General features: G+C 37.9%; 1 protein-coding gene across 1 annotated transcript; it reads left to right on the top strand.

The window, feature by feature from the left end:
- The first annotated feature begins 570 nt into the window (after window positions 1-570).
- On the top strand, window positions 571-7001 carry LOC128232899 (lysozyme-like). The gene is made up of 4 exons (XM_052946695.1): window positions 571-749; window positions 2723-2811; window positions 4862-4973; window positions 5578-7001. The coding sequence occupies exons 1-4, from the start codon at window positions 620-622 to the stop codon at window positions 5769-5771; spliced, it is 525 nt and encodes a 174-aa protein (XP_052802655.1). The 5' UTR covers window positions 571-619; the 3' UTR covers window positions 5772-7001.
- Window positions 7002-12620: the final 5619 nt, after the last annotated feature.

Raw genomic sequence — 12620 nt, 5'->3', positions numbered from 1 at the left:
TATGTCACCCGGTTAGAATAAGCCTTTGTAGCTCAGTGAGTAAGACGCTGATCTTCAATTTTGGCGACGCGGGTTCGAACGCGGTCTCCGACACATTTTTTTTTACATTTTGGTACCTTTTTACAATTATGATATCAAAGCGTTACACATTCTATTAGATAATTGTCCTGAAATTCGTTACAGAAATTTGGTGCATAGTGACACAGTCCCTTTAAATGAAACGGAAAAAAAATACAATTGGTTTCAAATAAAATTATCTATGGTATAACTTCCTCTGAAATGCAAAAAAAAACAACACCTTTATCATACGCTAGATATCTTAACACTGATTGATAACAATATTATTCTGATGCGATATTATTATTAATTAAATCGTGCCTAATCTTAATAAAAATCCCGCCTGCAAAGTCATTTATAGCATAAAGAACATGATACTGTACCCAACTTCTTCATCACTTTTAACCATATCAAATAAATTAATCACGCATGTCTGTATTACCGACGACTCATCTTGGTAACAGGAAAGCCCCATCAAAATCGCACATTTAACTTCCTTCCTTTCGCATGAAAAAACCTAACGTCTGTATACAGCCTCTCATAAGTTTGTCTGCTCGCGAGGATGAAACTTCCGGCAGCTTTGTGTATTGTGGCGTCCGCGGCCGTCCTGTGCTCTTCCGGATATGGCGAAACGGTCGAGGTGAAGGAAACGATCTTGAGGTTTTATGAATATGAATTCAATAATACCAGTGGTAAGTAAGGTTTCTTTTTTTGACTATTTAATGATATTTACATTTTTGTAACCTTTTACAAACGCATAGATTTATAAGGCGAATATAAATGAATCGATAGATTTTCATCCATTTTTTTTAAATTGAGGTGGAGGGTGATTTAAAAAAAGTAAGTTATTTGACTGTTTCCCCGTTGAATATTTGTTCATGCTCTTATTACCTAAGGGACAATATATATGTGTTTTTAGACGAATCACGAACACCGTAACAATTTTCTTTTTGACATGTGAATGTTATACATAGACACCATATGTATACTTAAACGCCGTTCCCGGACAGTACCGGACCCATAAGCAAATAAAGACCCTAGTTCAACATTTATATTTGAGTCAATAAAATTTAAGGGGAGGCGGACTAAAGCGGGCGGGGATGAAAACCCAGCAAATAAGTATACTCGCCTATATAAGTACCTAATACTTATAGGTTTCTCCATTTAAGAAGCATATGAAAGAAATAGCTCCAAACTATATACGAACTTGATTATGAGTTTTAGCTAGTTAGGCAATAGGCCTTATTCAGCCGTAAATACCTTTTAAAGTGTTTCATTTCAAATTTGCTTAAACACGAATGTTTCTCAATTGAAATTATGTGGATAGCCTCCTTTCTTGTTTAAGAGACATTAAACATTACTAATAATATTTATTTATAACTTCGAGTCATTACATCATGACGGGGTATCATATTTTCATTATATAGGAACCACATCATTTTGTTATGCGTTGAAAATGCTCCAACGCGTCTTCCGTCGAGGTGCTTAACGGAGATAGTCTGTAACGGTTTATAGGTAAATTTAATTATAAATTGGGTAATCTTCTGACCAACTGTTGATTGCCGAGTCATCCGAGAACATGAACATGAGTGATAATTTCATTGTTACACAGTAGTTTTAATGGGAATTAACTCTTTTGTGCGTAGTTCAAAAAAGTAGTTCCGTACGGGTAGTTGTTATCATTGCCCGTGGGCAAGATAGGGATTGCAAGCTTGACCAAATATTTTGATTTACTTATTTGGGGTGGGAGAAACTTATATTCTAGCACACGGACCTGGATATCCGCTCACTTTTGAGTGAATCCTATATTAGCTATTGTCTTTATATCGAAAGAAAAAAGTTTTTGTCGTTCATTTCCTTAAAGCTGCACTCTCACAGATTAACCGTGTTTACAACTTTTTTTTATTTTTTGTCTTTGAAAGAGCAACGTTTTGCGTAGATATCTGTAGACCAATGATATAAGATTTCTGACAGAAAAAAACAGATCGCAGATTTGCATATTTCCGTTCGAAAATTAATGTTTTATGGCTTAAATCGTTACTAACGGTTTAAGAAAAATGCATAAAACATCAATTTTTGAACTTAAAACATTCCAAGACAAAAAATAAAAAAAGTCAAAACGTTCAATCTGTGACAGTGCAGCTTTAAGCCGCTTATTTCAGAGAAAAAATACACATAAACTTTTATTTTTTTATTTAGAAGTATTTTGAACAAACCATTAAATAATATCGAAATGCTTTTAGATACAATACTTTATTTCATACATGTTCATATCATTTAAAAATAATGGAAACCGGAAACAAAATTCGTATTCGTTTTTGGAAAGAAAATCCATCGGGATCTTAAGGTGACGGTTTTAATGCCTAAGGTAACCGCAAACCATTGCGCCTACGACAACCACAAACCATTGTTACATTGTGTTTCAGTAAAGTCGTGCATTTTTAAATTGCAACAAATTAAAAACTTAACAAAACAATACATTGAACCATTTTAACAGGCGCTGTTAAATGCGATAAGGAAACAACAAATTAATATAATTGATATGTTGTTGAAAACTGCTTTTCACTTGAACTTGTTCAAGTACACTAAACAAGATTTCCAAGGCCACTTTATGCGGCAATATGAGCGATTATAGTGTCCCTGAAGTGCTGTAACCTTGTTTCAGATGACGCCGTGAACAAGCCCAACGCCGACGACAGGCTGGAGTTTGCCCCGGGGATTGTGTCTCAAAAATGTCTCCAATGTATCTGCAATGTGAGTCCCGGGCAGGTCAAGGAATGTAACATGCATGTGATAACTACAGGTTTAAAAATAATACTGAAACAGTCATTGTCAATTAAAAAAGTATTACAAATATTTATAGCTTTGTTTACATTTGGTGTTTGCATTTTAGTGTGGGACAATGACACTGGAGAATTTTTCAAATTATCTATTCATTAATTGTAAGCAAATGTAACAAAGTTACAGTCAAATTTCGACGATCGACATACAATAGGGCGGGCTACCATACATCGGGCTACCTTGGATCTATTGAAAATAGAGCTGGTAATCTCTAACATATACTTAGAATCGGCCATGCAGACGACCAATCATTTTGTATAACATGAACATGCGTTAACAATAATGATATTTGGAACAGGTTTTAACGAAAAACTAAAACGCTATTTAATACCATTTATAGTACTTTTGTAAGGTGAAAGTAGGCTTTTGAAGGAATTGGTAAATTATCAAATTCTGCGAACTGAGGCTTTAAACGACCATACTTGTTTAATCAATGTTGAAGTGGCAGCGTTCGACCACGGAAGATTTATTTGCATTCACCTCATATTTGATTATAATAGGGTGATCGTTCGCCTTAAAGATGCACTCTTATTCCCAAATAATTTTACCACAATTAATAATATTGTTTTAATAGTCCGAAAAGGATGAATTAATGTTGAAAACAATGGTTCTTATGAAGGATACCGTGTTGAATTTGAAAGAAATGTGCAGAAAACACGGTATTTCAACCTTATAAAACAATAGTAGACCACAGTAAATCTTTTAACATTCACCAATCGTTTAATATTTTTTCGCTTTCTGCTATTAAATAAACGGCTACAATATTGTTATCATTAATTAATATTTCCGTTATTACATGCATTATTTAGTAAGTAGTTAAAGGTTTATCAGTCAAAATTTATGTTTGTTATACATTTATATGTATTGATTTTGAATAAGAGTGTCACTTTAAACATCCCTATTCGCCTTGCGAAAATACTCCAAATGGTATTAATGTTATAGCTTTTTAGATTTGTTTTCTTAAAGAACCATTTGCGTTCTGAATACGTGTATATTTGTATGGTTGTGCGATCGTATTGCTTGATTTTTACGCATTACCTGAGCCTTTTAGCAATGTTTAGGTGACACGTCAGCATCGGAAATTTGGTAATCATTTGCGCCATGTAATTTCAAAATCCTCCCAGCATATCAAACTCACGAAGCCAAACCAAGTGACATCCATGTGACCTTGAACTTTCAGACGATAGTTTGCCTTAGTTTGGTGAATTTAAGCCACAACTCATATGTCCGTTCATACATGTACATCCTTCATCGGACATAAATAATACTCGAATAGTACAAAATGCACACAGTTGCATTGTGCATATCCGCATACCGAACTTGTAATATTGTATATTTATTGTAAAGCTGCACTCTCACAGATTAAACGTTTTGTCAACTTTTTTATTTTTTGTCTTGGAACGAGCCATTTTTTTGCGAAAATACATGGAAACCAGTTATATAAGACTGCTGACAAAAATTAGATCGCAGATTTTTATATTTAAGTTCAAAAATTGATGTTTTATGCAATTTTCTTAAACCGTTAGTAACGGTTTAAGCCATGAAACATTAATTTTCGAACGGAAATATGAAAATCTGAGATCTGATCTTTTGTCAACAATCTTATATCATTGGGTTGCAGGTATGAACGCAAAATTTGCTCTTTCCAAGACAAAAAAAAGTTGTAAAAATGGCAAATCTCTGAGAGTGCAGCTTTAATATATATGTGGCGACAAAGCGCACGGGCGGTTCCAGGATTTGACGTTAGAAGGGGCGTAACTTATGGGCGTAAACTTTGACGTGCGCCCCTCCTTCGGTAGCGAAATTTATTTGTTTTAAAGTGTTGGCAGGGGTTCTAACAATTTGTTGTCAGAAATGGTACATTTTGGGCGTATTTTAATCATTTTTTCTCCTATATTGAAATAAAAAGTAGTAGTGGCTGATGATTTATTACACACGCATTCATACAGTGTCTCATTTTAAGGTGGAGTCGCAGTGCAAACCTATTGGGTGTCGCATGGACGTAGGCTCACTATCTTGCGGCTACTTCCAGATCAAGCTAGGCTACTGGACCGACTGTGGGAAACCTGGGCCTGGTAAGTGGTGTGGAGCTAAGGTGTGCATTGCTCATGTCAAAATGTGTTTTCTCTCCTTAAGCTCTGTTAAAGAATATCATTTATTTCTTATACCTCATGTGACATTATCCGAAATTATGAAATTACCTGTAGTCAGCGTCAGTTATAATGCTGTAATATCAAACAGTAGAGGTTGCAAAACACCAGTAGCAAAGTAATTTTGCACGAGTCTTGTGTGACGTCAGAAATGCCTATAGGCCAGGCAGCATCTAGGTTAATTTTTATTTTTGCTTGATTGTAAAGACAACTCAAAGCTGATATGTATCACTCTCGGGTCAGTTTCCTGGCCAGAAACCAGTACTGTGTTATATTTGAGAGGCCATAAGAAAGTACCCCTGGTTGGGCTCAACCCCTTGGCGGACACCTACATGTATACCACTAGACCACTCTCATCAGTCCGTATCTTGGATGACAAATCAATCAAAAGTAGTCCAGATACACAGTCGTACAAGAGGAATTTAGAGACTCCATGCTTCCGATATATACATGTAGTATCACCGGACATATTAACAAGTTTACAGGCCCATAAGAAACTCCATTTTATCACAGCCGATTTAATTTTCAGACTGGAAGACTTGCGCAAACAACATGCAATGCGCCTCCAAGTGCGTTCAGAATTACATGGTACGATATGCCCGCCATTACGGGTGCCCCGCCACTTGCGAGGGGTATGCGCGTGAGCATAATGGTGGTCCGAGGGGCTGCAAAAATCCAAACACCATTCCCTACTGGAAGCGGGTACAGAAGCAGGGATGTTAAAGGCACAAAAGACATTATTGCATCATTTTTTTACAGAAAAGGTGCTTAACATGTATGCATGTACATGTATGCCTTTGAATTTGATATGAATAACGTTCAGTTATGTGTTTGTATGTATCTTATTTCGACCAACATCGAATAAATTTACTATTCAGCTGGATGCCTATTTTTAAACTATTGTTTGTTATTTTACGATCAATTAATACATTTTCTTCCCTTTTAAATATTTTATATATGTTTTTTATCTTCTTATTTTCAATGTTTAGAAAATATTTAAACCAATCAATATAGAGCAGAATGCACGAATGGCCTTTGTCAGCCGAACACATTTCGTCTTATACCATGCTTTATTAAAGTTACCAAAATCTTAAAAGTTTTGACTTTTCCCCTAATTTGCAATAAAATTGTCCACGTGATCTTATGTCAATATTGGGCAAAATATGAATATTATGATACACCAGATAACGAAACATTTCTTGGGAGCGGACCCCCTTACCCCACCTTACTACACATAAACCATATATGTTTCGGGTCCAGGGAGGGGCGCAAGTCCCAAGTTCAGCGCATCCTCTCTAACATCAAGAATTGGATCATAATCACATGGTGACATTGTTTTAGCCAGATTTTTTGTTTAATTGAAAAAAATGTAAATTTGCTTTTTTAACTCCTTAAAATGAAGGTTACCTTGAAGACTCAACCTTTTACTGATTGAATAATACATTGTTGGCGATGGCGTTTCGTTTATAATTGCCCAAGTGAGAAAACTATTTTCCCTTTTCCTTTACCATTAGTTCTGTATAAATCCCTTAAAAAGCTTTGCTTTCTATCTGTCAGCCATTTTTATGTCTGTAAAAATGATGGAAGGGATGATTAAGCTGGTCTCCGTCAGGAAGTTATCTTAAAATCGCCTTCACGTGCTGTGATAATTTCTTGGGTGGGAATGATAATTGTTTTGGCGGGAAAAAATCTATAGTAAAATGTAGCTATATATAGTAACACACCATTGTCATGAACATACAATGTCAGTTATTAAGACGACTTTTTCTCGCCATTTTAGCTGTAACGATCTTGACCTTGACCTCAATGTCATCGTTTTGAGTGTGCATTGTTAACATTATATTGCCCTCTATATATACCTTTGAAATTTACCATCAACAAAACAGCAGCTGTGAAATTGACATAATATTTTAACATTATTTATATCATGCGAAATAAAACTAACGAAACGTAGGTATGTTTACTTTTATAAATGAAAACCCTTAGACATATACATGTATACATATGTATGAACCATATTTATCAAACCTAAGAAGTGGCAAGTTTTGGCCGCAGCGTGACGTTAAATCCCGTTGATCGTAAGACCGCCGGGTGAAGCATCCACAATGCTCGTATATGCAAAATAAGAAAAACTGTTCACAGAGGTTAAACCTAACAGTTGTACATGAGCTGGCACTAGCTCAAACTAATATGTATGCGAGCTTGCACTAGCTCGGGAGCCGGCACTGGCTCTGACAAAACAACGTTCGCCTTGACACAATATTAGGAATGACCTTTCCGACGGCTATGCAAGACTAAACTAACTTGCACAACATGTTTCCTAACTATATTTAAAAAAAATGTTGGACTGTAATCTCTAAACCAATGTAAAGGACATGAGGACAACGGAGCCACGCTAAACGCTGGTAGAGGTCACAAATCCAGTAGTCATTATTTTATAGTCAATAAATGATGTATTATATTAAAATTATTAATATTTATGTGCCGGTCAACCAACCGACAGAATTTTACGCCACTTGCGACCGACTTTTAGAGTCGAATTGCAATATAATCAGTTTTATAGACACACACTTGAAATACATGCAAGACTATTGAATATTTTAGTGATTTGCACACACACACACTGTCAGTGCACACCCTGTTCTTGTAACGGTACTTCTGCATGCTGGCCCGTAGGAGCTGGGGCAGCAGGGGACGGCAATGGGGCCGCGAATATTTGATACCGATTTTCTTCATACTCGTATTTTAAATAAAGCTACGCGCATAAAGATCAATACCAGTCTGACACGATATTGAATAAACAGGTCACCATGTCATAATTAAACATGTGACCATCTAGCTTATTGGCGTGTGAATGGAGTGAAACCAGTCAGCAGATTATTAGAGACGGGTAAGCGTCAGAAGAGGCAATAAGACAATAATTATTTGTATCGTTTTTGATGTTTCAATAGTTGATTGTGATTATTGCAATTACTCGTTAAAATAGTAGTGTCATTAAATAGCCAGCAACATGTATTATCTCAAACACGTCACATTAAAGTTTGACTTTAAAATGGACGTCCCAAATCAGCCTAAAAGTTTTAAATTTCCAAAGAGATCTTTTGCCACTAAAAAACTGAACACGTGTCATTCAACTCGTAATTGTTCCAAAGTCACTCGTAGCTTCACTATGAAGAGGTAAACTGCGCTAATTTGTTATTTAACATACATAGTGAGACTGCGCAAATATGAATAAATGTTACTAAACGATAATAGTTTTATATCTATCAACTATTTTAACCGAAAAGGGTTTAGATAAAAACATGAAAATAAAACCCGAACTCACTGGAAATCGAGTCTTTCAATGCTCAAAATTGGAAAAAATCTCGACGGGAGGGGACACCCACCCGAGCCCACCCCTTCTGCGGCCCCAATGTCAATTTCCTACCTACGCGCCTGGCATGGACAAGTTCTTAGCTATTGTAACGAATAAGTATTAAGCTATCCTTCCAAAGCTAACATATTGGACTAACACTTGTGGTCGGGCGACTTGTACTAGACACATATAGCCATCCAGGTTTTCTGTTGGTTGTGGTGTACAATGACAGGTGGACTATCCCCATGAGGTTCCAACTGAAACGATCAACTATAACGGCAGTATCGACGCATTTAATGGTATCTTTCTAGTATAACATAGCAATATATATATATATATATATATATATATATATATATATATATATATATATATATATATATATATATATATATAACATTTGATGGGGTGTGGTGGACGGGAGTGTTTTTGAAGCGGCCGCTACAGTATCACCAAAGAGAAAGAACTAACGCAAGATCTTGTCACGTGATCCAAATTTCTCTCGTTTCCGGGGAGAATAAAAACTCGTGGATAAGGATGACATGCAAATGTACCCGAATGCCTTAGAAACGGCATCATGTTCATGTAGCTAAGTAGAAAGAACTATTTCTTATCAAATAATTTGAATTATATTTATGCAAACATAATTGCTTTTAATGTCACGTTTACGTTGACTTAATATCAAAATTTGACATATTCCCTAAAAAGGAAAAGTTAAAATTAGTTAATTTCATCGGTTTGGTTGTGTGAAGCCTCCAACACTACCCCTTGTGTGTGAAGCCTCCAACACTACCCCTTGTGTGTGAATCCTCCATCACTACCCTGTGTGTGAATCCTCTATCTTTACCCAGTGTGTGATGCCCCCATCACTGCACTGTGTGTGAAGCCACCATCACTACTTTGTGTGTGAAGCCTCTATATCTACCCTGTGTGTGAAGCCGACATCATTACTTTGGGTGTGAAGCCTCTATCACTACCCTGTGTGTGAAGCCTACATAAATACGTTGAATGTGAAGCCTTTATCACTACCCCTTGTGTGAAGCCTCCACTACTACCCCGTGTGTGAATCCTCCATCAGTACCCTGTGTGTGAAGCCCCCATCACTACCCCGTGTGTGAAGCCTCTACCACTACCCCTTGTGTGTGAAGTCTCCATCACTACCTTCTGTGTGAAGCCTCTATCATTTCTCTGTGTGTGAATCCTTGAATCCTCCATCCCTACCCTGTGTGAAGCCTTCATCACTACCCTGTGTGAAGCCTGCATCCCTACCTTGTGTGTAAAGCCTCCATCACTACTCCATGGTGTGTCAAAACCTCTTTCACCACCCTTTGTTGTGAAGTCTCTATCACTAGATCTTGTGTGTGAAGCCTTCATCACTTCCCCGTGTGTGAAGCCTCCATCACTTCCCTTTGTGTGAAGCCCCCATCACTACCCTGGTGTGAAGCCCCCATCACTACCCTGGTGTGAAACCCCCATCACTACCCTGGTGTGAAGCCCCCATCACATGTTTCCTAACTATATTTAAAAAAAAATGTTGGACAGTAACCTCTAAAGCAATGTAAAGGACATGAGGACAACGGAGCAACGCTAAACGCTGGTAGTGGTCACAAATCCAGTAGTCATTATTTTATAGTCAATAAATGATGTATTATATTAAAATTATTAATATTTATGTGCCAACGGTCAACCAACCGACAGAATTTTACGCCACTTGCGACCGACTTTTTGAGTCGAATTGCAATATAATCAGTTTTATAGACACACACTTGCAAGACTAATGAATATTTGAGTGATTTGCACACACACACACACACTGTCAGTGCACACCCTGTTCTTGTAACGGTACTTCTGCATGCTGGCGCGTAGGAACTGGGGCAGCAGGGGCCGCGGCCGCGGCCCCCAATATTCTGACTAGTTACGGCAATGGGGCCGCGAATATTTGATACCGATTTTCTTAATACTCGTATTTTAAATAAAGCTACGCGCATAAAGATCAATACCAGTCTGACACGATATTGAATAAACAGGTCACCATGTCATAATTAAACATGTGACCATCTAGCTAATTGGCGTGTGAATGGAGTGAAACCAGTCGGCAGATTATTAGAGACGGGTAAGCGTAAGAAGAGGCAATAAGACAATAATTATTTGTATCGTTTTTGATGTTTCAGTAGTTGATTGTGATTATTGCAATTACTCGTTAAAATAGTAGTGTCATTAAATAGCCAGCAACATGTATTATCTCAAACACGTCACATTAAAGTTTGACTTTAAAATGGACGTCCCAAATCAGCCTAAAAGTTTTAAATTTCCAAAGAGATCTTTTGCCACTAAAAAACTGAACACGTGTCATTCAACTCGTAATTGTTCCAAAGTCACTCGTAGCTTCACTATGAAGAGGTAAACTGCGCTAATTTGTTATTTAACATACATAGTGAGACTGCGCAGATATGAATAAATGTTACTAAACGATAATAGTTTTATATCTATCAACTATTTTAACCGAAAAGGGTTTAGATAAAAACATGAAAATAAAACCCGAACTCACTGGAAATCGAGTCTTTCAATGCTCAAAATTGGAAAAAATATCGACGGGAGGGGATACCCACCCGAGCCCACCCCTTCTGCGGCCCCAATGTCAATTTCCTTCCTACGCGCCTGGCATGGACAAGTTCTTAGCTATTGTAACGAATAATGGAGAGTCCCTTTTGCGTATTAAGCTATCCTTCCAAAGCTAACATATTGGACTAACACTTGTGGTCGGGCGACTTGTACTAGACACATGTAGCCATCCAGGTTTTCTGTTGGTTGTGGTGTACAATGACAGGTGGACTATCCCCATGGGGTTCCAACTGAAACGATAAACTATAACGGCAGTATCGACGCATTTAATGGTATCTTTCTAGTATAACATAGCAATATATATATACATATATATATAACATTTGATGGGGTGTGGTGGGCGGGAGTGTTTTTGAAGCGGCCGCTACAGTATCACCAAAGAGAAAGAACTAACGCAAGATCTCGTCACGGGATCCAAATTTCTCTCGTTTCCGGGGAGAATAAAAACTCGTGGATAACGATGACATGCAAATGTACCCGAATGCCTTAGAAACGGCATCATGTACATGTAGCTAAGTAGAAAGAACTATTTCTTATCAAATAATTTGAATTATATTTATGCAAACATAATTGCTTTTAATGTCACGTTTACGTTGACTTAATATCAAAATTTGACATATTCCCTAAAACGTTAATGAAGTTAACAGCAAAAGTTAAAATTAGTTAATTTCATCGGTTTGGTTGTGTGAATCCTCCAACACTACCCCTTGTGTGTGAATCCTCCATCACTACCCTGTGTGTGAATCCTCCATCATTACCCAGTGTGTGAAGCCCCCATCACTGCACTGTGTGTGAAGCCACCATCACTACTTTGTGTGTGAAGCCTCTATATCTACCCTGTGTGTGAAGCCGACATCATTACTTTGGGTGTGAAGCCTCTATCACTACCCTGTGTGTGAAGCCTACATAAATACTTTGCGTGTGAAGCCTTTATCACTACCCCTTGTGTGAAGCCTCCACTACTACCCCGTGTGTGAATCCTCCATCAGTACCCTGTGTGTGAAGCCTCTACCACTACCACTTGTGTGTGAAGTCTCCATCACTACCTTCTGTGTGAAGCCTCCATCATTACTCTGTGTGTGAATCCTCGAATCCTCCATCCCTACCCTGTGTGAAGCCTTCATCACTACCCTGTGTGAAGCCTGCATCCCTACCTTGTGTGTGAAGCCTCCATCACTACTCCATGGTGTGTCAAAACCTCTTTCACCACCCTTTGTTGTGAAGCCTCCATCACTAGATCTTGTGTGTGAAGCCTCCATCACTTCCCCATGTGTGAAGCCTCCATCACTTCCCTGTGTGTGAAACCTCTACCACTACCCTATGTGTGAAGCCTCCATTACTTCCTCGTGTGTGAAGCCTCCATCACTTCCCTGTGTGTGAAGCCCCCATAACTACCCTATGTGTGAAGCCTCCATCACTACCCTATGTGTGAAGCCCCCATCACTACCCTATGTATGAAGACTCCATCACTTCCCCGTGTGTGAAGCCTCCATTACTTCCCCGTGAGTGAATCCTCCATCAATTCCCTGTGTGTGAAGCCCCCATCACTACCCCGTGTGTGAAGTCTCTACCACTACCTCTTGTGTGTGAAGTCT

This window comes from Mya arenaria, chromosome 4 (genome assembly GCF_026914265.1).
Source record: "Mya arenaria isolate MELC-2E11 chromosome 4, ASM2691426v1".
NCBI lineage: Eukaryota > Metazoa > Mollusca > Bivalvia > Myida > Myidae > Mya > Mya arenaria.
The sequence above is the reverse complement of the archived record's forward strand: the minus strand, read 5'-3'. Positions and strand labels throughout refer to the sequence as shown.